Source organism: Lolium rigidum, chromosome 1, assembly GCF_022539505.1.
Source record: "Lolium rigidum isolate FL_2022 chromosome 1, APGP_CSIRO_Lrig_0.1, whole genome shotgun sequence".
NCBI classification, from domain to species: Eukaryota; Viridiplantae; Streptophyta; class Magnoliopsida; order Poales; family Poaceae; genus Lolium; species Lolium rigidum.
In genome coordinates this window covers 263,088,880-263,113,874 of record NC_061508.1, presented here as the reverse complement: position 1 = coordinate 263,113,874, position 24,995 = coordinate 263,088,880, and the positions used below count along the sequence as shown (strand labels likewise).

The 24,995-nt window shown below is 49.7% G+C and overlaps 1 protein-coding gene and 1 long non-coding RNA gene across 3 annotated transcripts; both read left to right on the top strand.

Moving 5' to 3' along the window:
- The first annotated feature begins 2,441 nt into the window (after positions 1 to 2,441).
- LOC124693303 lies at positions 2,442 to 6,828 on the top strand. The gene is made up of 3 exons (XR_006999966.1): positions 2,442 to 2,848; positions 3,488 to 3,643; positions 6,434 to 6,828. It is a non-coding gene; the product is annotated as an uncharacterized LOC124693303 (long non-coding RNA).
- A 10,358-nt stretch (positions 6,829 to 17,186) lies between these two features.
- LOC124693287 (bile salt-activated lipase-like) lies at positions 17,187 to 20,348 on the top strand. 2 transcript variants are annotated; one of them, XM_047226772.1, is made up of 4 exons: positions 17,187 to 17,546; positions 17,791 to 17,867; positions 19,484 to 19,593; positions 19,931 to 20,348. In XM_047226772.1, exons 1-4 carry the CDS (start codon positions 17,283 to 17,285, stop codon positions 20,074 to 20,076), a joined length of 597 nt encoding a protein of 198 aa, XP_047082728.1. In that variant the 5' UTR covers positions 17,187 to 17,282; the 3' UTR covers positions 20,077 to 20,348. The 2 variants fall into 2 exon arrangements, with proteins under 2 accessions (XP_047082728.1, XP_047082722.1); XM_047226766.1 differs by having other exon boundaries at positions 19,481 to 19,593.
- Positions 20,349 to 24,995: the final 4,647 nt, after the last annotated feature.

Sequence of the window (24,995 nt, the reverse complement as noted above, 5' to 3'; positions counted from 1 at the left end):
TCCAGCGTCTGCCCAACAATATCTACTCTAATGTCATCATCAAAAAGAGCCAGCTTGGACTCTTGGATGCAAAGGATGGAACACTTTGAATTAACGACAAGGTCTCGAACGACTGATCGCCTTGCACGATCGTTGAGACCTCTCACATTCCGACTAAGCGAGGTTAAGGTTTGATAACATGGAGACTTAAGGTCGACCAATATGTGTGCCGGAGCACAACAAGCTTGACGTAGGGCCTGTGCCGGCTACGGTAAAGGCACGAGAACATCTTCGTCGGCGACACACATGATGACTACGGCGTTTGCGAGAAAAAACGGACAGCCATGCCAGCTACAGGCAGCGGCATGGTACATGCAGATGCAGATGTTGTGATACATCAGGGACGGAACGACAGAGCGGGCGGACTTGATCAGTCCGCGTAAGGCGCTTCCTTGAGCAGGGCGCACAGATCTCCTTCAGGAAGACGGAAAGCAGGCCTGCTGGAGACCTCAGCAAGGTCCGCCAGGCCCTGGACGTGCTGCTCGGACAGAGGCTGCTGGAAGAGCTGCAAGTACTGCTGCAGGACGTCTTCGCTGAAGTCCTCTTCGCGGCTGATCAGACCAAGCTGCTTGCAGGCGCTTGCCTGGGCTTTGCGAGCGAGCGTCATGGTGGAGGCTTTGGTGGCCGGCCTTTCACTCCTCCTAGACGAGGAGGTGGAGGGGAAAAGCTTCTTGGAGGCGAGCTTCTTCTTGAGGGCTGCTCCGGCTGGAGGAAGACCGAGCAGGGAGGGGGAGATCTTGCCCATGAGCCTAGTGAGAACGAAGTCTTGGAATCAACCTGGAGGTCAGCCACCTTGGTTGTTACTTCATCGAGCTGGTTTTGTGCTAGGAGGTTAGCGTCTCGCAGCGCTTGCAGGGCATTGGACTTGGCTGTGACATGAAAGAGCTGCTCATCGTCAATGTCATCGGATGATGCCGGTGGTGAAGGCTGTCGTAGTGGAGGCGTCGCAAAGATGTCTTGTAGTTGCCAGCCCGTCGCATTGTGGTGGATGAGGGAGCTGAAATCTTCCACCTCATACACCGTCTTCTCTACTTGTATCACTGTTGCCGCCCCTTCGCCGCCTTCCGGCAGCGTCTGTGCGTTGCCCGGTCCAAAGAGGCGCTCTCCAAGCGCCTTCTGGCCTTGTTGGATCCCAGCTTCGGTCGCCGCAGCTTCCCAGTCGAAGGGGGCCTCTGGCCCGTTCAGCCAGGCCCCATTCCAAGCTTGAATGGCCTGCGGCGTTGGCACGTGCTCGGCGGAGTGTTCGCCGAAGAAGGTGCTCCAGGGCATCAACTCAGAGCGGCTGGTGATGGTTGAGAGGCTGCAGCTGACTCCCCTCGCCTTCCTCATGGACGATGTTGGCGGACCAACTGTCTGCATAGGCGCTTGCCAAAGGAACTTCCGCGGCCGGCATCAGCTCCCAAGGAATGGGCGGAGAGGCTAGAGGCTGTGATCTTGTAGTTGGTTAGGTCTATACTAGGAGGCTTTGGCGCGGCGACACGCCGCGCCCGTGTGATGAAAATGTAGGATCTACATCTATAATACCAAATAAATACATACAATATGAAAATACATTTATGATGGATTAAACGATGTTGATTATAATATCTAGATGTTTATTTTTTTTTGATACACTTGGTCAAGTTTCATAAAAGCTTGAATTTAATAGAAAATATAGGTAGTACCTTCTCCGATCCATATTAACTCTCCGATCCACAATAAATCAGTGACCCTCAATACGGATTGTAGAGAGTAATTTATTTTGCAAAAGAGGGAGTATGTATGATTGTGTATTTTATGCTCCTGCAAATTCCATGTACAAAATACATACGGTGCGCCCCTGAGAAATGAACTTTCAAATCAATTTTAAAAAGCACCATGCTTTTAACACACCAAATTTGTTTGTCAATGAAAATTTACATGTGCGTCCTTGTACATGCAAGCAAGTACACACACCCAGCTGGCCAGGTAGCCATCAGGTTAAGAATGGCATGAATGCGTGACAATAACCTCAAATGAGATTGATACCTCAAAAAAAACCTCAAATGAGATTGGACTTGTAATTTTCTTTCAACTATAATTATGTTTTCGTTTCATAGGGATAAATTTAATGTGGGTTTATTTCTAAGAAATTTGTCTTACAGATGTAGCTAATCGAGATTTCAAATAGGTGAGTAAAAAAGAGGGTAAATTTACAGGTCATATTCAGGTTATTAGTGGATTTTCCGTTATTCTGAGGTGAGATTGGGCCTTGCATACTTGGCCAAATGAGCCCATATCGGCTAGATCGGACCTTCCATTGACCATTGTAACTCCCCGTTTCATCTTTCTGTCGGGGAAAAGGAAAAAAGTTAAAAGAAAAAACAACCAGTTGCATCTGACGAACCTCTTTCCCCTCTCCGTCGATCCCCTTTTGCCGGCTGCCCATCTGCTCGATTCCAGCTCCCCCTTTCACTCTCTAGCGCCGCAGCCGGGCGTCCGAAGTTTTCTTTTGCTTCCTCTGCATATCCACCATCGTCTCCTTGGGGATTCCGTCCGTGCGCGCCGACGTCGCTAACCCTATCTACGTTTGCCAGTCGCCAGGCGCACTGGCAGTGCAACAGCTGCTCTGTCGAGGAGGGCTAGATGTGGCGCGGATATGGAGGTCGAAGGGCCAGATGGTGGAGCCGCTCCAGCGACGGCGATGGCGCTGACACATGCCGTATGGTATATGGACGATGGGCTAGTGGTGCCCATCACGCTTCCTCACTCTCATATGCAGTGAGTGCAAGCAGCAACATTGGCCAAGTCCACCCATATCTATTTACTCATCGGCGAGCACAATTTTCAGGTACGTTGCCATCTTTTTGTACCTGCCCACCTCCACATGTTTGCAATGACGATTGTGTAGCAGCGTCTGTCATTAGAGATGGCATTGCTGCTCTAAATGTATTCTCCTTTGATTCGGCAATATCTTTGTTTAATCTTTTACAACTTGTAAATCCACATAAACACTCTGAACTATGCTGGAGAGCTGAACTTGTTAAGCAGATATTTGCACTCTTAGATTTTCTATTCTGGGAACTTTTTAGCAATTATCTCCACGTTGACTCTCCCGCATGCAAGTGGAGCTGCAGTACATAGAGCAGGCTATCCTATTTTGCATCACTTGTTTTTTCTCTCTTCAGAATGTAGAAAACTTCTGCAACTTCGTTAACATGTACGTTCAGTGGCTGCCAACTTCCAAATACTATTGATGTCTTCCAAATAGTACTAATGCATGTACCTATTGAATTTTCATTGTCCAGTATCTTATTTTTTGTCATCAAAGTTAAATGCTAGGATTTTACAACATCAGCCTAACTGATTCATTATTTAATTATATACTGGGAAATTATAGTCTATGATGGTGAGCTTGGTCAAGAAAATTAGTGTTGCTACTGAATCAAAAGGTTACCATTATTAAAATCGTGTTTGCTGGTGTGTGCAGGTAGTACGGTGTGCCCACCCGCAGTTAAGCGTACGGCAGGTAGCACAACCAGACAGGGGTGATCCGCGCTCTGGCTCGTCCAATGGCATCCATCGGAGTCTAGGTGCCCAAGGCGTGAACATTTTTCGTTGCCCCAGCATCCTCACTAAAAGTGAGGTATGACTTGAATTGGTTTGGCCTTTTTTGTTTTTATTATTGAATAGTATGCATGAATATGGCTGTAGCAATTAGGACGGATATTGCATCCATATCTTCCTAAAATCATGAGAAATGATCTTGTTTTATCTAAAATTTTGGTCTAGAAATAATGATATAGCTAATCTTGTCTTACAACAGAGCCAGAAGTATCTATTTGACACATAGCATCTATCCATGACCATTTTCCATTGATTAGGATGCCGTCTTCACTCATAAGTAACTTTTTCCATGGTTGGTTGTTCTACATCCGTTAGTGTTTCAGCAGTTTATAGTAGAGGCATCTTTTAAAATTGGTTGGAGCATGTATGCTTATTGATAGAGGATGTCTTGTTCATATGTAGATATATTTCGCTCATTAGAGCATGGACTGTCAGTGTGTGCATTCTTCTTTTGCTGTGATTGTTTTTGTACAACATTGGCACAAATGATCATGGAAAAAGAAATAATAGATATTTGTTGGAAAACAGCATAATTTCTTATGCTGAGTTATTATTTGCCTTTTTTACAATGTAGCTAAATTTCATCTCCATTTTCATGCAAGAGGCACGTAAGAAAATCTATATTTGGGATAAACGGTATTCCATTTTACTTTGACGTGGCATCCCGCACAAAAAATAGGTCCAATCCCTCTTTTCTTGAAGATGGGAATGCTTTGGAAATTATCTCTCCTTTGACTCCAGTTAGCAGAATGAACCACCTAGGCAAATGCTTTCTGAGCTAAGTTGTCATTTTCGAAATAAACTTAAGCCTAACATCAAAAGATAATCACATGAGCACAACATAAATACACATACACATTCTAGAAAACTGAGTCGTATGAAGCTCTTTGACATAGATTGCTCTAGTGGCATCCCACACAAAAGATATGTCCTGTAATCCCTCTTTTCTTGAAGATTTAAAGTAAGATTAACACATTTGAATGTGGAATGCTCTAAGAATTATCCCTCATGTGAGTCCAGTTAGCTTACCAAATCACCTAGGCACATAATTCTCAGTTAAGTTTTCATTTTTTTTTAGTAAACTTAAGCCTAGCATTTAAAGATGATTACATCAGCACCACATAAACACTCACATATATTCTAGAAAACTGAGTTGTATCAAGCTGGTTGGTGTATGATCTGGTTATTGGCTATTTGATGCAGGGTTCATGATGCACATGTTGGTGGCTATTTGAGTACCTAGAACCGTAGCATGGATATTCCGAAACTCGCCTCCTTATGATGTTAGCTTCATCTTTATAACAAAGTTTTTATTATTGAATAGTATGCATGAATATGGCTGTAGCAATTAGGACGGATATTGCATCCATATCTTCCTAAAATCATGAGAAATGATCTTGTTTTATCTAAAATTTTGGTCTAGAAATAATGATATAGCTAATCTTGTCTTACAACAGAGCCAGAAGTATCTATTTGACACATAGCATCTATCCATGACCATTTTCCATTGATTAGGATGCCGTCTTCACTCATAAGTAACTTTTTCCATGGTTGGTTGTTCTACATCCGTTAGTGTTTCAGCAGTTTATAGTAGAGGCATCTTTTAAAATTGGTTGGAGCATGTATGCTTATTGATAGAGGATGTCTTGTTCATATGTAGATATATTTCGCTCATTAGAGCATGGACTGTCAGTGTGTGCATTCTTCTTTTGCTGTGATTGTTTTTGTACAACATTGGCACAAATGATCATGGAAAAAGAAATAATAGATATTTGTTGGAAAACAGCATAATTTTTTATGCTGAGTTATTATTTGCCTTTTTTACAATGTAGCTAAATTTCATCTCCATTTTCATGCAAGAGGCACGTAAGAAAATCTATATTTGGGATAAACGGTATTCCATTTTACTTTGACGTGGCATCCCGCACAAAAAATAGGTCCAATCCCTCTTTTCTTGAAGATGGGAATGCTTTGGAAATTATCTCTCCTTTGACTCCAGTTAGCAGAATGAACCACCTAGGCAAATGCTTTCTGAGCTAAGTTGTCATTTTCGAAATAAACTTAAGCCTAACATCAAAAGATAATCACATGAGCACAACATAAATACACATACACATTCTAGAAAACTGAGTCGTATGAAGCTCCTTGACATAGATTGCTCTAGTGGCATCCCACACAAAAGATATGTCCTGTAATCCCTCTTTTCTTGAAGATTTAAAGTAAGATTAACACATTTGAATGTGGAATGCTCTAAGAATTATCCCTCATGTGAGTCCAGTTAGCTTACCAAATCACCTAGGCACATAATTCTCAGTTAAGTTTTCATTTTTTTTAGTAAACTTAAGCCTAGCATTTAAAGATGATTACATCAGCACCACATAAACACTCACATATATTCTAGAAAACTGAGTTGTATCAAGCTGGTTGGTGTATGATCTGGTTACTGGCTATTTGATGCAGGGTTCATGATGCACATGTTGGTGGCTATTTGAGTACCTAGAACCGTAGCATGGATATTCCGAAACTCGCCTCCTTATGATGTTAGCTTCATCTTTATAACAAAATTTTGGTCATGTGTAAGGTTAGGATATAATGAGATGTGAGTTTAAATAAATAGTTTACTTCATAAAAATATTATTACCATGAGCACAACCTTTTTAAATTGATATTATTTATTTTTAGTTTCATTTGCAAAAAACGTCAAAATATTATTGGCCTAACCAAAACCTTCCTAAACTGATATTATTTATTTTCGTTTTACTTTGCAAGGGGCAAGTTACTAATTTTTTTAAATCATGTACTATTTCAGGCAGCTACGGGCAAGTTTGAAGTCTGGTACACAAAAGAGGAAAAGTGCAGCCTACATTGATTGGAGAGAGAAACACTTGCATTGAAAGGAGGGGGATGATTTTTTTAGAGAAGATTGGGTGGTCCTGGAAGGGGAAAGTGAAAGGGGGCAACCGGAAGTACCCGGTGGCCAACCAGACCACATGGGTGTAGAAGAGAGTCAAATTAGGCCAGGAGAGCCAGTCAAACCGAGTTTTACAGGGCTATAGCTAGGCTTTTCAGGGTCTAGAAAAGCCCACCCCAAACCCATGCATGTATATGGCTAGGAATGGGCCACGTCGCTAGGAAAGTGAAAAATGTGATATCTACAGTGCCCTGAGCTCTCTCAGCGCATGAAACTGTTCAGCCTTTATATAGGGTGATAAGCCTACCCTTGTATCCCCTTGTAATCAATCAAGAAATATGAACCCTAATTTTATCTTTATTTTCCTGCATTTATCTAAGATTAAATTCCTGCAATTTATCCAATTTATCGATCGATTTCCCTCAAATCCCTCTTCTTGTGATCCTCTTCGAGCAGCGATCCACCGGGATCCTGACAAAGTGGTATCAGAGCGAGCGATTCTCCGTCCAAAAATTCTCCCCAGCGGCTTCTTCATCTTCTCCCCTTCTTGCGATCCGATTCGCAGTACCCACCCTCCCTTGCCCAAATCGGCTCTGGATTCGCGCATCAATGGCGGCCTCGTCCTCCCCTTTCTTCTCCCCTACCACTGCACCTTCGTACGCGCCCACCGCCGTTTTTCCCCCGACCCCGTTTGGCTTCGGACCACCACCGTGCGCCCCCTACAGCTTTCCCTCCGCCGCCGCCTACCCTCCTCCTGGCTGTTACTTCACCTCCCATTCCCCATTCTACGTTGCTCCTTCCGCCTACCCCTACCCCTACGCCGCTTCCTTCTCAGCACCCGCGTCCAACTTCTTCCCTATTTTGCCAAATTGGCCACCGCCTGCTCCAGACCCGACCCCCTCCACCACCGCCATCCACTCCGTCACACCACTGTGTGTGCCCGAGAGCCACGCCCCCTCCATCCCGCGCGGCGGCCCGGTTTACCAGATCAACCAGAGTAGCAGCGTCCACCACCCCGCAAATCCCGAGTTCAAGGGCCAGATCGGCGAGATGAAGGAGGACGGCTGCGCGACCGTGCGTCACGATTGCGCTCCCCAGAGCGAGAAAAGTGGCAGCAGCGCCCACCCCTCGGTTGCGTCCGCCCCAAGCCCAGCACTTGATCCCGGGGCGCAGCAAAACGGCGACCTCTCATCCACCAAGGCCGCCTCCAACAACTACACGTCCATCTCAGACGAGAAATTCGTCCACAACCACACGGGTCCCAGAACCCTCTCCATGCTCAATGCCAGCCCCAACCACGACCTCTTGAGGGATGATGAGGCAACAGTTCAAGCGGCAGCAGACGAGCGAGTTCCAGCCAAGAACGCCATCCGCCGCCGACGGCACCGCGCGCTGCTCAACCTACAGGCTCGTCTCGATCAACAGCAAGCACGTGAGCGGAATTCCTTTGAAACTATCCAAGATGGGCTCGTGAAGCTCACATCGATGGCCTCACAGCTCACCTTGGCTCTGGGCATGCAAACCACCAAGGTACTGGCTACTGAACCATCCCCGACATTGGTGTTCGCACAATCTACAACGCCAGCAACTAGTGCCTTGAGGTTCTCTGATATTGGTGCAGCAGCAAGCTCGACTGTGAACTCTGTTGGTGCATCTTTTGCTTTCCCTACACCGACAAGTGATTCAACTGTGCCAGCAACTCCTTCCTACGTTGCCCCGCAGGTACTTGATGAAACGCCAACACCACGGTCTGGTTATGAGAGCTACACATATGGGCATCCAAATCCAATTCAGAGTTCAGTACATGGTGAAAGCACCAATTTCAGTGAGCAGAATCTGGATGGAAGGCCACAACCATATGGTTTCCATAATCTTAATCGCCAAAGTGTATTCCTAGCAGATGGAACCGAGCGCAGCTACTTTACTCTGCCGGCAGATTACCCCTTAGAGCGAGCTGTTCCTGAGCCGGTGTTCGCTATCTCTGATGACGAGTCAGATAGTTGCTCAATTGGGTCCGTTCAGGTGTTCGGTGTCTATGATGACAAGTCAGATGGCCGCTCAAATGAGTTTGATCATGTATTCACTAGCACTCCTGAGCAGCATTCATATGAAGAAGAGCAACAAGACAGTGAACAGCTTCTCAAGTGTGTTGTCAAGGCACCAGAAACTGAACAAACAATTGCTTATCTGAGTTACCACATTGATGTGCAGCAGCAACACAGTGTTGAGAAGGCATCAGTACATGTACAACAGCTGGGTGAACCTCAGTCAAATGTATTAGCTATTCATGAGAGAAGAAAAGAATGGGATCCAGGAGCTTCAACATTTCTAATGACCCCTCAGAATGATGACAGCAGCAACAACCCAATTGGCAATGAACATGTTGGGAAACTAGTCAGCAGTGCAGGTGATTTTTACTTCCTTGGTACGACTGATCTATGGTCCCAATCTGAACATCGGTCCGTTGTGATTCGAGTCTTTGAGGAGGTTATGCTAAATAAACCACCAGCTAAACCTCCCGATATGTATGGTATCGCTGCTTCATTACCGCCGGTTATTCTGTTGGAAGTACAGAAGGCTGAGAACTTATCTGTACACACTCATTTCAACTTCTTGAGCTGCATCAGTAAGCAGCTCTCAGCTATACAGACTATACAGGGTAATCGTTTCTCTCCTGAAGCCAACCCATCGTGGCAAAGAGGTACTCTCAGTCTTGGAAATTGGGCTATATCAGCTCTCTGGCGTAATACAACTCTGGATGGACATATAATATTTGGAGCTCATCATATTCTTGATTCATCAATGAAAAAGGGCATTATTTTCTCATATGGGCACATTTTGTCTTGGAAGCCACGGTATGCATTTTTGTGGGAGTTCTCAATGGATAAGGTGTCAAGCAAAACTGCAGTGCCAACTCTAATGGACTTAAGGCATTTCTGGGCACAATTCTGGTCTCAGTCTCTTTCCTGGTACAATACTTCGGCTGTTTTCCTCCAGGTACACTATTGTTGCTTGGCAATTGTTTTGGACTGCCCACATTCAGAAACAGTTCTGCAGTTTGCCTGCTACTCTTGCATGTTCAGTTGGACAGAAGCTATTCTCTGTGCAATCTGTATGTCAACTGCCACTAGTGTGTGTGTGATAGTGATCTTGTGTTCTGGAAAAATATCTCAAGAAGGAAGAGATGCAGCAGTTTTGTACAAAGTCTTAAAAATTCAACTACCAACGAGCAACACCTCTCATATTTGGGATCCTGGTATTGAATCACTCCTTTTTCCATGCAACTGGCTGAACATAACAGAGCTTATTCAGATTAAGGGCTGGACTAGTATGACATATAATGGCATCTTCTTGTCTGAATATCCATACATCTTGATCTTCCTTCATGAACAATGGGAGCTTCTACATCAGCAAGGTGTCCAGAAGAATTACAATGCAAAGAAGCTGCTATCTTCACAGAACTATCTTCAGATATGTGAAATGGATATTATCTTCATTACATTTTTACCTCCCTAATATGGTGAATGAATCCTGAAAGATAGTTGTTAATGATAAAAGTTTCTGAAGAAACTTGTCCATTGCTGAGCAATGGTCTTGAGGGGGGAGTAATGTCAGGGACTAGTATGGATATGGAGTAGTGGGTTTGTGGGTGTAAGGGTACTATCGGTATTCCACATTGATGAATAAGTCATTGTAGTCTGGTCTTTGTGGAGCTACTGCAGCACACATGGTCCTTTGTGAAGGACTGTCTGTTAGGCTGTTAGGATAGGACTGCAGCACACATGGTCCTTTGTGAAGGACTGTCTGTTAGGCTGTTAGGATAGGATAGCATCCCCCGATCTTTGACTGCTTTTAGGGGCATCAAGGACGGGTAGTTAGCATCTTTTAGACTAGCATATTCGGCTGGCTAGCAGCTATAAATCCGTAACCCCGTGCCCTCGGTCCGGCATGGCATTGTGTGAGATGTGTGTGAAATAAACCAACGAAAATTGCCCCAACTTTCCTAGTGTCATCCTCTTCTTCATGAAAGTGAGGCTAGAGATACTATCAAGTGGTATCGAGCAAGGTTGTCTTGCAGCACGAGCATCTCCTCGCTCCTCCCCTTCACAGGAAGGGAGCAGCCCCAACCAGTAGCAGCCTCAACCGCCCTCGGTTACTTCCTCCGTCCGGGTTGTCGAGCAGCGGCTCGTCGGAAGCGGCGCTCGGCCACGGCGGCGAGCCATGTCCGACGGCCACTCTCGGCACACGGCTACCTCCGAGCACGCGGCGTCGGCAGGAGGCCGATCGCGCCGCGGCGGAGGAGCGTGAACGAGTGGCCGCGGCGGCCGGCTGCGGCGAAAGCAAGGGCATCGAGGCCGGCGGCGGCGGAGCCGGCGGCAGCCGGAGCGGAGGTAGAAGCGGCGAGGCGGCGGAGGCGGCACGTGCGGCGGCGGCGGAGGTCGAGGTCGCTGCGCGGCGGCGCCAACGGCTCCGTTCTGCCGATGGCGGCGCCGACGCAGCGGCGCCACGGGCGGCGCAGCGGCAGCGGCGCAGTGGGCAGCCGAGCACGCCCGCGCACCTCGGGATGGCGCTCCCGGAGGAGGCGCGCACGGCGGTGGCGGGCCGGGATGACCAAGACCGCGGCCTCTACGGGGTCCGGACGGTGGTCGGGGATGTTGGTCCCGGTGTTGGGTGGCCTACCCTCACCAAAACCAACTACGTCGAGTGGGCCGCGATCATGAAGATCGGGCTCCGAGTGCGGCACATGTGGGAGGCGAGTCCACGACGGCGACGTCGACCATCATGAGGATCGACGGGCGCCGGACGCCCTCATCGCCGCAGTCCCGGCCGAGATGCGGTTCTCGCTCTCCCACAAGCGGATCGCCAAGGAGGCTTGGGACGCCATCGCCGCGGCACGCATCGGCAGCCGACCGTGCTCGCAAGTCCACACCTGCGAGCACTTCGCAAGGAGTGGGAGAACCCGGCCTTCAAGCCGGGTGAGGACGTTGATGACTTTGCTCTCCGTCTTAACACTCTACCGCAGAAGATGGTGCGGCTCGGCGATGACGCCTACGACGAGGAGAGAGCCGTCGAGAAGCTCTTTCGCCGCGTCCCCGAGAAGTACAAGCGAGATGGCTCGCTCGATCGAGTCCCTCGCCGGACCTCTCCACCATGACGATCGAGGAGGCGATAGGTCGCCTCAAGGTCGTCGACACCGACGAGCCACGGTCTTCGTCGGGGCCCATCACCACCGGCGGGAAGCCGCTCCTCACTCGGGAGCGGTGGGATGCCGGCCACGGTGACGAGGAAGAAGGGGAGCCTTCTTCCTCGACGAGCGGCCGCAAGCGCGGCAAGCCACGCAAGGCGCGGAAGGATGGCCATGCCAAGGCGCAAGGTGATGCCGGCGAGGCGCGCGCCGGCAAGCCCAAGCCGGCAAAGGACGACGCCCGCCACAAGCCGCGGCAAGCTTGGTCACCGGGCCAACGAGTGCCGACGACCCACGACGTGGCCAAGCCCACGTCGCACGGGGCGGGGAGGAGGAGCCGGCTCCGTTCATGGCGCATGCCGCATCGAGCCGTCTCCCGGCGGCACCGACCGGCGGCCGCTCTCCACCGTACCACTCTCCTCCACCTTGACGAGCCGAAAGCACACGCCCTTCTCGGCGATTGCTCCCGCAACGACAAGGCCGGCGGGTGGTGCCTCGACACCGGCGCCACCCACCACATGACCGGCCGACGGGAGTTCTTCGCCGAGCTCGACTCCGACGTGCGAGGCTCCGTCAGGTTTGGGGATGCCTCCGCCGTGGAGATCAAGGGCGTCGGTTCCGTCATCTTCGCCGCCAAAGCCGGAGAGCACCGGCCGCTCACCGGTGTCTACTACATCCCCGCACCGAGGAACTCCATCATCGGCCCGGGACAGCCGGATGAGAACGGCTCCCGCGTGCCGATCGAGAGCGGAGTTCCGCGCATATGGGATCGCCACCGTCACTCGCTTGCCAAGGTAACCGGAGGCACAAATCGCCTCTATGTTCTTGATGTGCGGGTGGCACAACCCCTCTCGTCTCGCTGCTCGTCGGGAGGACGAGGCGTGGCGATGGCACGAGCGCTTCGGGCACCTTCACTTCGAGGCCCCGAAGCGGCTCGGCACCATGGAGATGGTGCGAGGCATGCCGTGCCTTGACCATGTGGAGCGGTCCTGCGACGTCCGCGTTGTGACGAAGCGAGACGACTCCCTTTCCCGGCGAGGCGAGCTTCGCAGCCAAGGAGAAGCTCGAGCTCGTGCACGGGGACTTGTGTGGCCCGGTGACACCGGCCACACCGGGAGGACGACGCTACTTCCTCGCTGCTCGTCGACGACCTCTCCCGCTACATGTGGGTGGTGCTCCTCGGCGGCAAGGGAGAGGCGGCGGACGCCATCGGGCGCTCGCGGAGTTCGTCGCGGAGGCGGAGTGCGGCCGCAAGGCTGCGCGTCGTCGCGTGCCGATAACGGCGGCGAATTCACATCGGCCGGGTCGCGTCGTCGCTGCGCCGAGAAGGCATCCGGCGCCGCTACTCCGCGCCTTACGGCCGCGGCGGCGAACGGCGTCGTCGAGCGGGCGCAACCGGACGGTTGTGGGGATGGCTCGGGCCCTCCTCAAGCGGAGAGAGATGCCGGCTGTCTTCGGGGAGAGGCGGTGCCGACGGCCGTCTACATCCTCAACCGCTCGCCTACTAAGGCGCTTGACGGCGGGACGCCGTACGAGGCACTGGCATGGGCGAAAGCCGGCGAGTCTCGCACCTGCGGGTCTTTGGCTGCCCTCGCATTCGCCAAGGAGCTCAGCCACATCGGCAAGCTCGACGACGGGAGCACTCGGGAGTGTTCATTGGCTACTCGGAGGGCTCGAAGGCCTACCGCATCCTCGACCCCAAGACACAGCGTGTGCGCACGTCGCGCGACGTCGTGTTCAACGAAGGGCGAGGGTGGGCATGGGGCAAGGCGGTGGAGGACAGCTCGACTCCGACGTATGACGACTTCATTGTCGAGTACGTCCACTTCGAGGCAGCCGGGGGAGTAGGCAGCTCTTCCTCAACAAGCTCGCCTACCTCGGTCCCCAAGTCTCCATCGACCCCGGTGGTTGCTACACCACCACGGCCCGGCGTCACCACGTACTCCGGACGCGGCGGTCACTCCTCCGGGCACGTCTACACCGGCTCATGTTGAGCACGGCCGGTGGAGTTCGCTTCCCCGCTCTCTCACGATGGGGAGCGCATCGACGCGTATCATGGCGGCGAGCCGCTGCGGTACCGTACGATGGAGAACCTTCTCGGCGACCGGCCGGTGCCGGGACGAGTGCCACGCGACCCGGAGGCGCGAGCTGCGGCTTGCGCGTGACGACGGCGAGCCTCGGTCCTCTGCGGAGGCCGAGAGAGACGCAGAGCATGGCGCGCTGCCATGCGGTTGGAGATGGATGCGGTCGAGAAGAACCGCACCGGCGGCTTGCCGACCTCCTCGTGGTCACCGCGCGATCACCCTCAAATGGGTGTTCAAGGCCGAAGAGGGATGAAGCCGGCGCCATCGTCAAGCACAAGGCTCGCCCGGTGGCACGAGGCTTCTTGCAACGGGAGGGGTCGACTTCGACGATGCCTTCGCTCCCGTGGCACGGATGGAGTCCGTGCGACTCCTCCTTGCGCTCGCTGCCCGGGAGGGCCGGCGCGTCCATCACATGGATGTCAAGTCTGCCTTCCTCAATGGCGACTTGAAGGAGGAGGTCTACGTGCGGCAGCCGCCGGGATTTGCGATTCCCGGCCGGGAGGGCAAGGTACTCCGCTCGCGCAAGGCTCTCTATGGCTGCGGCGGGCACCACGGGCGTGGAATGCCAAGTTGGATTCCACGGCGAAGGCAATGGGCTTCGAGCAAAGCCCGCACGAGGCGGCCGTCTACCGACGGGGAGTGGACGAAACACCTCGTTGGTGGGCGTCTATGTCGACGACTTGGTGATCACCGGCATCAAGGATGCGAGAGGTGGCAGCGTTCAAGGAAGAGATGAAGGCCACCTTCCAGATGAGTGATCTGGGGCTCCTCTCCTTCTATCTGGGGATCGAGGTGCACCAGGACCACTCCGGGATCACGCTTCGGCAGACCGCCTACGCCAAGCGCATCGTTGAGCTAGCTGGGCTCACTGGATGCAACCCAGCCCTCACTCCAATGGAGGAGCGGCTGAAATTGAGCCGCGATAGCACGACGGAGGAAGTGGACGCCACACAATACCGGCGTCTTGTGGGGAGCCTTCGCTACCTCGCCCACACACGGCCGGACTTGGCCTTCTCCGTCGGCTACGTTAGTCGCTTCATGGAGCGACCGACGACGGAGCACCTGCGAGCTGTGAAGAGGATCATCCGCTACATTGCGGGGACTCTCGACCATGGCCTCCACTACCCTAGGTGTCTCGGGGCGGCGCACTTCGTCGGGTACGGCGACGGCGACCACGCCGGCGACATCGACACCGGCAAGAGCACGAGCGGGATCCTCGTCTTCCTCGGCAAGTGCCTCGTGAGTCGGCGATCGATCAAGCGGCAGGTGGTGGCCATGTCCAGCTGTGAGGCTGAGTACATAGCAGCCTCCACCGCTTGCACTCGGTGCGCTACGGCTCGCTCGACCGCTTGGTGATCTCCTTGGTCGAGACACTAGACCGGTGCGGCTCTTGGTGGACAGCAAGTCCGCTCCGGCCTCGGCAAAGAACCCCGTTTTTCATGAACGGAGCAAGCACATTCGGTTGAGGTACCACTTCATCCGAGACTGCTTGGAGGAAGGGAGCATCCATGCAAGCTACGTCAACACCACGGATCAGCTCGCAGATCTGCTCACCAAGCCTCTTGGGAGGGTCAAGTTCCTCGAGCTTTGCTCCCGGATCGGGATGGCTCAGGCGCTCCCGCAAGACGGCGTACAAGACTTAGGGGAGAATGATGAATAAGTCATTGTAGTCTGGTCTTTGTGGAGCTACTGCAGCACACATGGTCCTTTGTGAAGGACTCGTCCGTTAGGCTGTTAGGATAGGACTGCAGCACACATGGTCCTTTGTGAAGGACTGTCCGTTAGGCTGTTAGGATAGGATAGCATCCCCTGATCTTTGACTGCTTTTAGGGGCATCAAGGACGGGTAGTTAGCATCTTTTAGACTAGCATATTCTGGCTGGCTAGCAGCTATAAATCTGTAACCCCGTGCCCTCAGTCTGGCATGGCATTGTGTGAGATGTGTGTGAAATAAACCAACGAAAATTGCCCCAACTCTCCTAGTGTCATCCTCTTCTTCATGAAAGTGAGGCTAGAGATACTATCACACATATGGTGTGATCTTGTAGTTGGTTAGGTCTATATAAGCCTACCCTTGTATCCCCTTGCAATCAATCAAGAAATATGAACCCTAATTTTATCTTTATTTTCCTGCATTTATCTAAGATTAAATTCCTGCAATTTATCCAATTTATCGATCGATTTCCCTCAAATCCCTCTTCTTGTGATCCTCTTCGAGCAGCGATCCACCGGGATCCTGACAGACGAACGTGTAATTGTGATATCTGCACGTGTGGTGTGGCTTTAAACTTACAAATAATTGCGCATTTTCTTCTTCCGTTCTAGTAATTGATTAAACTTCCTAGTTCTCCCGTGGTGAACTTCTTTTTCTGTCTATTTATGTCATGGATCTGCTCATCTGCATGCCGGTGAATACTTGCGTATCATCATAGTGTGAAGCAAATAATTGCTCATTTTCCTCTTAAGTTCCAATTGATTAAATTTCCTAGTTCTCCCGTGATGAACTTCTTTTTCTGTCCATTTAACTTCTTTTTCTGTCCATTTATGTCATGGATCTGCATGTCGGTGAATACTTGCATATCATCATAATGTGAAGCAAGTTGAATGCTCGTTCTATCTACAAATATTGACAAGAAAATGGGGATTTATATTGTCTTTGTATTGTTGCTGGAAAGTTGTTTGATGGATGCTATGTTTTTTGTGCAGAATTCTGAAATGATGCATTCCCCATCTCAGGACGCATTACTTCGGGTGTATTCTAGAATCTCGGAGGTGTCTATGGATAAAAGTTCTGGTGTACCTGCTAGGCTTCTTGTTCCATCACAGCATATTGGTTGCCTACTTGGCAAAGGTGGATACATTATTGCAGAGATGAGGAAAGTAACAGGAGCCAGCATCCGAATATTTGGGAATGAACAAATTCCAAGATGCGCACAAAGAAATGATGAGCTGGTTCAGGTATGTTCTAGCTCTACTGATCAACCAACTTCAGATTTTTGACTTTCTGTACTTATGTATGATGATTTTTGGTGTTGTGTACATCACAGTTTTCTCTATCTATGTGACCTTTTTGTAGTTACCCCAGGGTGCATGGAAGTACAGAGATAATTTTCTCTTGTATAAGTTCAATTTTTTTTTTGTCCATGTACAGCCATGTTGTAACTCTTTCATGTTAATTTTGTAACTACTTCCTATTTCATGCCCCAAGTGCTCCATTTGGCAGTTCTTTCTTGTTAGGCATACTTATGTTATCACCTATTTTGGTATCATAGTAGACAAATTAATATATCATCATCCTGAAGAGAGAGTATGAGATCACTTTATGGAGGATTGCTGAGTAGATCCAAGTCAGACTGTAACTTCTAGAGCTCTTGTTGCAGGTCACCAGTAGCTTCCAGTCCATTCAGGATGCATTGCTTCAAATCACTGGAAGGATTAGAGATGTCATCATTCCCCCGAAGCCACATCCTAGTGGAGGCATGCCTCCATATCCACCTGCCGGGAACACATCTCATCAACCAGCTCCACCACATCATACTGGAGGCATGCCTCCCTATCCTATGCATCCTTTCAGAACTCATCCTCCTATGGGTCCTTTTGACATGGTAGATCATCGACCACCTGGACCACCTCCCTCGCATCCAATGGAACATATGGGTGCTGGGCCCTACTCGTATGGTGGCGAACAAGGAGGTCCTCGTCCTTATGTTGAGCAACCCTCACAGAGAACCTGGGGTCCTGAGGTTAGTATATTGCAATTGTTGTTTGACATTAAACATAAATTCTTTAGCATGCTGTGGGTAGCATACTATGCACAAATGGCTCTATTAAGAACTTCCACTGTCAGATAGGCCCAACTAAAGGGTGCAATTAAGGATGACCTGCCATCTCATTTTGTTTAAAACGATATCATTTGTATGCACATCACATTGCTGATTTAGGCACTGTGGTTGAATGACTAAGAATCAAGTCCCTTGCCATGTGCAGGCACCGCCGACTGACGCTGCAAGAAGCATGCCTGACATGGTACCAGCTGTAAATTTCCAAAAGGGACCAGTGGCGAGGTAAGTTAAATGCCAACTGTTTGATTCAGGTTTCATCATTCTTTTTGGATTTAAATAATTACAGTCTGGCTATGAAATTAGGATTTGTCATTTAGAATTTTTTTTGTATGAAATACTTACTAGGACCATCCATGTGGGGAGTTCTAGTGTTGAAGCCATACATAACTAAATATGTAGCTTTTCTCATCCTTAAAAGCACCGGGGGAGCAAACTCGGGATGCGGCGGCTGCGGCCTGCGGTGGTGGTGCGCGGCCTCAGGCGGGCGTCGGCGTGGTGGCGGGGGCTTCGGGCTGGGCGACGGGGTCGGCAGGCGCGCCGCGTTCTTCCTGCGCCTGGCGGCGCGGGCCCGGATCTGGGCCGCGCGGGCCATGGACCTTGCGTGGTGGCGCGAGGCCCTGCTCCGGTTCTGCGCGTTGTCGCGCAAGCGCGCTGGCGGCCAGGGATCCCTCATCCCTGCCGCGGTGGAGGTGTCGGGGTCGCTGCGGCCGGCCGATCTGGGCCTTGCGGGCCCATGGCGCGGCTCCTCGACGGCGCGGCGGCTGGGGACCAGACCTTTGACGGCTCCCGTCCCGTTCTGGTGCTCCGGCAGTTGTTTGCAGAAGAGTGTGGTGCTGGTTTTGGCTGCTGCGTAGGGTGTGGGCGTCTGGTGGTCGGCGGCAAGGTCACATGCTCTAGTGGTTGCGCTCCTTCAACCCGAGCTTCAAGCGAGCTCGATGGCGGAGATGGCATGCCAGGCGAAAGCTTTGCACCTATCCTGAGTAGGTGCCGATGACGACGGTGCCCACGGGAGCCGTACTCCTTCTTGAAGGCGTCTTCGTGAGCTTCATCTCCTGCTGTCGCGGGTGTCTAGTGTCCTCCTGGTGAAAACCTGAGCTCCTCGTGAGCGGGCGACGGCGACAGTTATGCCGCTACCTTCTTGAAGGCGCCGCCTTTGGAGACCTCGACACTTGTGTGGTAGGTTTGCATCAACTAAGCATGGTTGCCTTGCGGCCGAGGATGGTGGACGCCGGGGCGGCGGCTCTAGACGGTGGATGGTGCGTCGAGGCGGCGGCCTCGAACGGCCTTGCAACTACAGGCGCATGGGGTGTGGCTGTGGTCTAACAAGGCAAGGGTGGCGTGCTCGTGCTACGTGGGTAGCGAGTCCGTCGGCTCGGTCGGCGCGATCGGATGGTCGGTCTGGCTGGCATGTCGGGGCGGCGGCCCCGGATCTCTTGGCGCGACGTTTGTGGTCTGCGGATGGTCGTCTAGTGTAGCTTGGGCTACGAGGTGTCTAGTCCGTGCGGCGTTACGGCTCGAAACCGAGCAGGGGAAGCCGGAGTGGCGGCTCCGGGCACGGATGTCTTTGTTTTGTGCAATGGTGGCTTTGTGTCGTGTGGGCGACGAGGCTCTGTTGTTTGTGCGGTTTTTCGACCCTTTTTCCCTCAAAAATGGGGTCCTTTTGTACGGTTTTTGGGCTCGGTTTTCCTCATAAACTGGGTCAACCGGTCGTCTTGACCTTCTCCTCTATTGCGATGAATATAACAGTTCTCCTGTTGTTATTCAAAAAAAAAAAAAAGCTGAGAGAATCCTTTTCTAAAGAATAGTGTACCATTGTTCTGACATGTATTCATCAGCAGTGAAAATCAAGTGGCTGCACCAACAAGTACAACAACTGAAATTGTTGTCCCTTGCAAGTACATAGGTTATATTTGTGGCACCAATGGCAGTGACCTTGCCGAGATAAAAAAAGGTACTTAACACTCTTTTTTGTTTACCTAACGTCAGAATAACCAATACTTGTCCCTTGCTACCTTGTGCTCATCAAGAGCACAAGGATATCTTGTTCTAACTTATTCTCGTCTCTAGTGAAAAGGCCTTGTTGGTTCATCGTTTTGTCCTGATGCCAAAACACAGTCCGTTCATATCACTTTTCAGTTTTTTTAGCTCATGTTAACTCATTCCAAATAACCCTTCTATCTTGGTTGTGTCTGGCTATCTAAGTTCTAGATAAATCTATCAAGATTTGTCACTGTAACCCTTTACGGAGTATTTGGTCATAAGTCTCACAGTGTTGCTCACGTTTCAGATGTCTGGCGCTGTAATTACAGTTCACGATGCAAAACCTGGAGATACAAACACAACAGTTATTGTATGCGGGGATGGTGAACAGACTAAGAATGCACAGCGCCTGATTCATGCGTTCATCTTTTGTGGTCTCTACCAAACATGACCCATGACAGATGATGATCATGAGCTGTATATTGTCCAGAGGTTTCCATCTGGATCGTTTTTTCCCTGATAGGATGTATGTACATTGTACAATAGTCATTGGAGTGTAGATAGAACTGTATTGATGTCTGGACGCACAGCACCTGTGTAAGTTCTTGAGTTGATAGCTGGAACATACCACCATTGTAAGTTCTTGAGTTGATAGCTGGACACACAGCACCAATGTTAGTTCTTGTATTTGGTTCAAGGAATTACCATGGAAGGCGTGCCCAACACTCTCTTGTTGTATCTTTTTCCTGCCATCCTGAAATGGGCAAGGATCTGCCTGTAGCTGAGTTTGCATGATCGTCTCTGGGAAGTTGGGCAGCACCTCGGGCTTCTGGTGGACTCTACCTGTTTTCTGTACGATCATGGTAGGGAATTCCAAGCAAACTCCATGGACACATGAGTACAACTGTACAAGCTACAGGTGATGCTGGCATGACTTGACCTCCAGGATCAGAGACGACCTGAGTCAGCTGTTCCTGTATGAACATGCGCGCCACCATGTATGGATTTAATGATTTTCCCAAATTGGTGGATGCATTTGTGCTTAGGGCCTCTTTGATTAGTGTGACGCTAACAATGCACGGAAAGGGAAACACAGACAAATGCAATGCTCACTCCAATCATAGGCGATTATGTTTGCATCATTGTTTGTTTGATTGCAACGTATGAAAACGAAGCGTTATGTGCAATACTTTCTGAGTGGGTGAAAAATATTCTATGGAACGTAACGCAAATGCATCTTCAGAAACAATTTCTGCATGACTCAATCTTACAAATAAACAACACATTCATATTTTTTTTTTCTAAGGATGCTAATCCTGCAAAATTCATATAAAATTATTTGCATCAAAGAGACCCTAAATTGTCACAATTCCAGCCGAAAATGTTTGGGTTCTAATTATTGTGTTTCGATGAGGAAAATAAAATACTTTAAGACATTTCACCAAGGGATGTCATTTCATTTCATCCAAAATAGTGCACGCCGTACTTTCGGAGCAAAAGGAACTACTCAAGCAAGTTTAACAAAAAAAAAAAAAGCACCATTTAACATTGGCACAAATGCGAGTCAAATCTGGCCGACCGTTGATCCGATCCGACGGCGGATACTCCACCTTCCCGTTTCAAACCAGCCCAACGGCTCGCTACCACCCCGTTCTGTTCAGCATTTCGTTACACTGACAAGCAGGCCAGCCCGTTCTGCCCCCAGTCTGTATGTAACTTGCAACAGCCACCAGTTGTGCCTCCGCCTACTCACGGACACGTGGGCCATCGTCCGTTGGCCCCACCCGCCAGTCATCGGCGAGCCGCCTTCCGGGAACCTTCCTACGCGCAGCTAAGTCGCTACGGGTCCCCGATAAATACGCAGAAACGCGCGCGCACAGGCGAGGAGAGGTGAGGCTCTGTCGCTGACACTTCACAGGTTACGCGAAAAACGAGGTAAGGCGATTTCACCGAGCTCCGGAAGCTTCCAGAACCTTCTGCTTCGTTCTGGGCTTCTGACAGACGTCCGTTGCTAGGTCGGCGACTAGGTGTGTGGGTGTGAGGCACGGAAATGGCGTCGCCGCCGCCGGAGATCGCAGTACCGGTGCGGGAGGAGGAGGACATGCAGCTGGAGGAAGGGGACTCGTTCGATATTGCCAGTAAGAACGCGTCGTACGATCGCCTGCGCCGTTGGAGGGTATGCCATCCTCATTTGCTTTCTCACTGCTGCTTCTGGTTCAAATTTTTGTTGGGGATTATCGTTTTTTGGGGTGCCAAGTTGGGATGGAATTGCCGTACGCTGGAGGGGAAAAAAAAATCTGTGAAAACTACGATGTACATCATGGTGTATTTTACTTGATAATTTCTAGTGTGGTCGTATGGAGTTTTGAGCGCAGTTACGATGCTGACGTGACTGGAGGTTCAGGTTCCCTGTAATCGTAATTGTAATTGTGCACTAGTTGTTGAGATAACTGTTTTTATCCTCGCGCCGCCCCATGTTGGGGTTGGCGGTTTCCTTTGAATTGCCACCTTGCCTACTTGATCTGTTCTATAATTTCTGTTGGCCGTCAGTCACTACACCAAGTGGTGGCTCCGAACTTCTGATGGATGGATATACTTGACAACCATGGAAGGTTGGAGTAACTGAATTTATGACTTGATGTGTGGAAGAGCTTTATTGGTGAATGTGGATTAATGTGCAGCGACAATAGGGCGCATCAGCTACCACATAAATCTCTGCTGGCCATGTCTATACTACTCTTTCTGAATTGGAGTGCCTTACTTGTGCGTTTGTTGCACTTCAGTTTCGAAATCTTATGGTATCTGCCTCTGGGCTATAGTGTTAACTTTCAAGTTGCAATAATGTGAAGCTTATCGGTTGGGACCTGTTCAAAGTAGAAGGATGATATCCCCCAATCTAGATACTCCTACATGTATACTAGTTATTAGAATCAGGAACAGTCTGCTAGCCTACTTTTTTTTTTTTTCCTTTCAATAGTAATGTAATAATTTTTAAATTGTACCACGGGGTTTTCAAGAAATACATGAAGTTTGATGTATACATTTAGTAGGAAGGGGGCATTATTGTTAAAACTTAAAAGCATGCCTTTCCTCCCTTCATTTCAGCAAGCTGCCCTTGTGCTCAATGCCTCGCGTCGCTTTAGATATACTGTGGATCTGGAGAGGGAGGAAGAGAAAGAAAACATGAGAAGAATGATACGAGCTCATGCACAAGTTATACGGGTACTGTGTCATTTGCCGGTTGACAAATGACGCTTCACATTCAAGTATAATATTTGCTCATTCTATATTTTTATTCTTCAGGCAGTTTTCCTTTTCAAGAAGGCTGGTCAAAAGGAGCTAGAAGGTACAATCTCCAATTTCCTACTCATATTTTTAAATGGAAAACTCGTGCATCGAAAATAAATGCTTTTCGTGTTTTCGCATTTTAAAAAATGGGAAACCCTGCTCGTCACTAACTTGGTTGGAAGATTGCATACATATTCTAACAAACAGTTTTTTTTTTTGCGAAAATGGCAACTCTATTAATCAAGCAGCGATATTACAATCGTTTTGGCAGAGTGCCATTACATGAGACGGACCCGACATGGGCCAAACTTGCGATCTAGCCTGACTACGACCCATATTTGCCAGAGTATGGCTAACACTATTCTGTTCACGACTAATAGAGACAACCTCCATATTATTCCTTGATGATAGAAGCTGCTTGATTTCCCGCACTAGACCAGTATAAGGAGACCGATCCAGGCCCTCAGCACATATTAACTTGACAGCAACCGCACAGTCCATTTCTACCTTGCATGGCAGATTAGACCACTTCAGGACCATCTCCAGTCCTTCTCTACATGCTTCGAGTTCTGCTTCCAGCGGTTCGCGGCAAGATCTCTGGAAATTGCATGCCGAGACGATGACATGGCCAGCGTCGTCGCGCAAGATCATCCCTGAACCTCCAGTCCCATCTGCCTGGCAGTACGACCCATCCACATTCAGTTTCACGTATCCATCTAGGGGTTTCTTCCACTTCTTTATATTCTTCTCCTTCATGTCCATCTTCCTTCCTGATGTATTAGCTTTCCTCTCCCATACCACCACTGATTTCCCCTTCGTTGGATCAGCGTCAGGAAATTGTTTGATCAGTAAGATAGACTCCAGGTAGCTACAAAGGAAACGTCTTGAAACTTCGATAGATGGCGCCGGCTTGTGGTGGATCACTTCATTTCGGCAGTACCATATGCGCCAAAGTGTCATTAGGATCATGACACGTTGGACCTCCGTCTTCCCGTCCAGCATGTGCAACAGCCATTCATGGTCAGACGACTTCATTTCCCTCACATTTGGCAAACTCCAAACTTCCTCCATTGCTTGCCATAAACTCCTCGCCATGGGGCACCTACAAAATGTGTGGAAAGTGTTCTCGCATTCCACCCCACAGATGGTACAAGTATTAGTTATCTCCATATTGCGTTTACATTTATTCTCCCAAGTAGGCAGGGAATTTGTAGCAAGCTTCCAGGCAAAAACGCGCACCTTAGGGGGGGCAGGGCACCCCCAAATTGCCTTCCAAATGGCCCTCCGACCATTCGGTGCCCTGCTCGTGGCGCCTATATAAGGCCGGTTCAGCTCTTCCATGCCAAGCCAGTACGCACTTTTGACAGTAAACACTCCATTTGCACTTGGCGCCCATGCCAACACATCCTCCATGCGCCGGGCACATGGCTTGATCTGCATGATCTCTTCAACATCTACTTGGTGAAAGTGCTTCCGAAGAAGCTTCCATGTACCCTCCTCCGTGATGAGGCCTGCAACACGGTGAACACGACAGTTATTTTGCACAGAGATTGGCCTATAAGAGTGAGGCCTAGGGATCCATGGGTCACGCCATATACGGATTTTTTCTCCATTACAAAATGAAATATCTACGTTCTCGCCTAGGTTTGAAGGGTTTTGTTGGAAGGGACAGTGATGGGAAGAGTGGAGGTCTGGCTCTATTCTGGAGTGAGCATCTAATAGTGGATGTCCAGGAGGCTACAGATAGATACATTGATGCATATGTACAGGTTTCTCCGCAGGAACCCATGTGGCGCTTAACCTGTGTTTACGGAGAGCCACGAACAGAAAATCGTCATCTCATGTGGAGCCAGATGCGTGTTCTAAAAGGCCAGTCTGACCTGCCATGGTGTGTTCTGGGCGACTTCAACGAGGCCATGTGGGCATATGAGCATTTCTCTTCAAAACCACGACCCGAAAATCAGATGAAAGCTTTTAGGGAAACACTGGAAGTCTGTGAGCTCATCGATTTGGGCTTCTCAGGACATGCTTTCACTTATGATAATAAAAGGAGTGGAAGTGCAAATGTTCAGGTTCGGTTGG

What these genes read in the sequence shown, in the direction of transcription:
- LOC124693287 (XM_047226766.1), top strand. Translation starts at nt 17,283, where the DNA reads ATGCCTCCATATCCACCTGCCGGGAACACATCTCATCAACCAGCTCCA. An exon ending in AGAGAACCTGGGGTCCTGAG is followed by an intron (nt 17,547 to 17,790) that starts GTTAGTATATTG and finishes TGCCATGTGCAG; the next exon opens with GCACCGCCGACTGACGCTGC. An exon ending in CAAAAGGGACCAGTGGCGAG is followed by an intron (nt 17,868 to 19,480) that starts GTAAGTTAAATG and finishes TGTATTCATCAG; the next exon opens with CAGTGAAAATCAAGTGGCTG.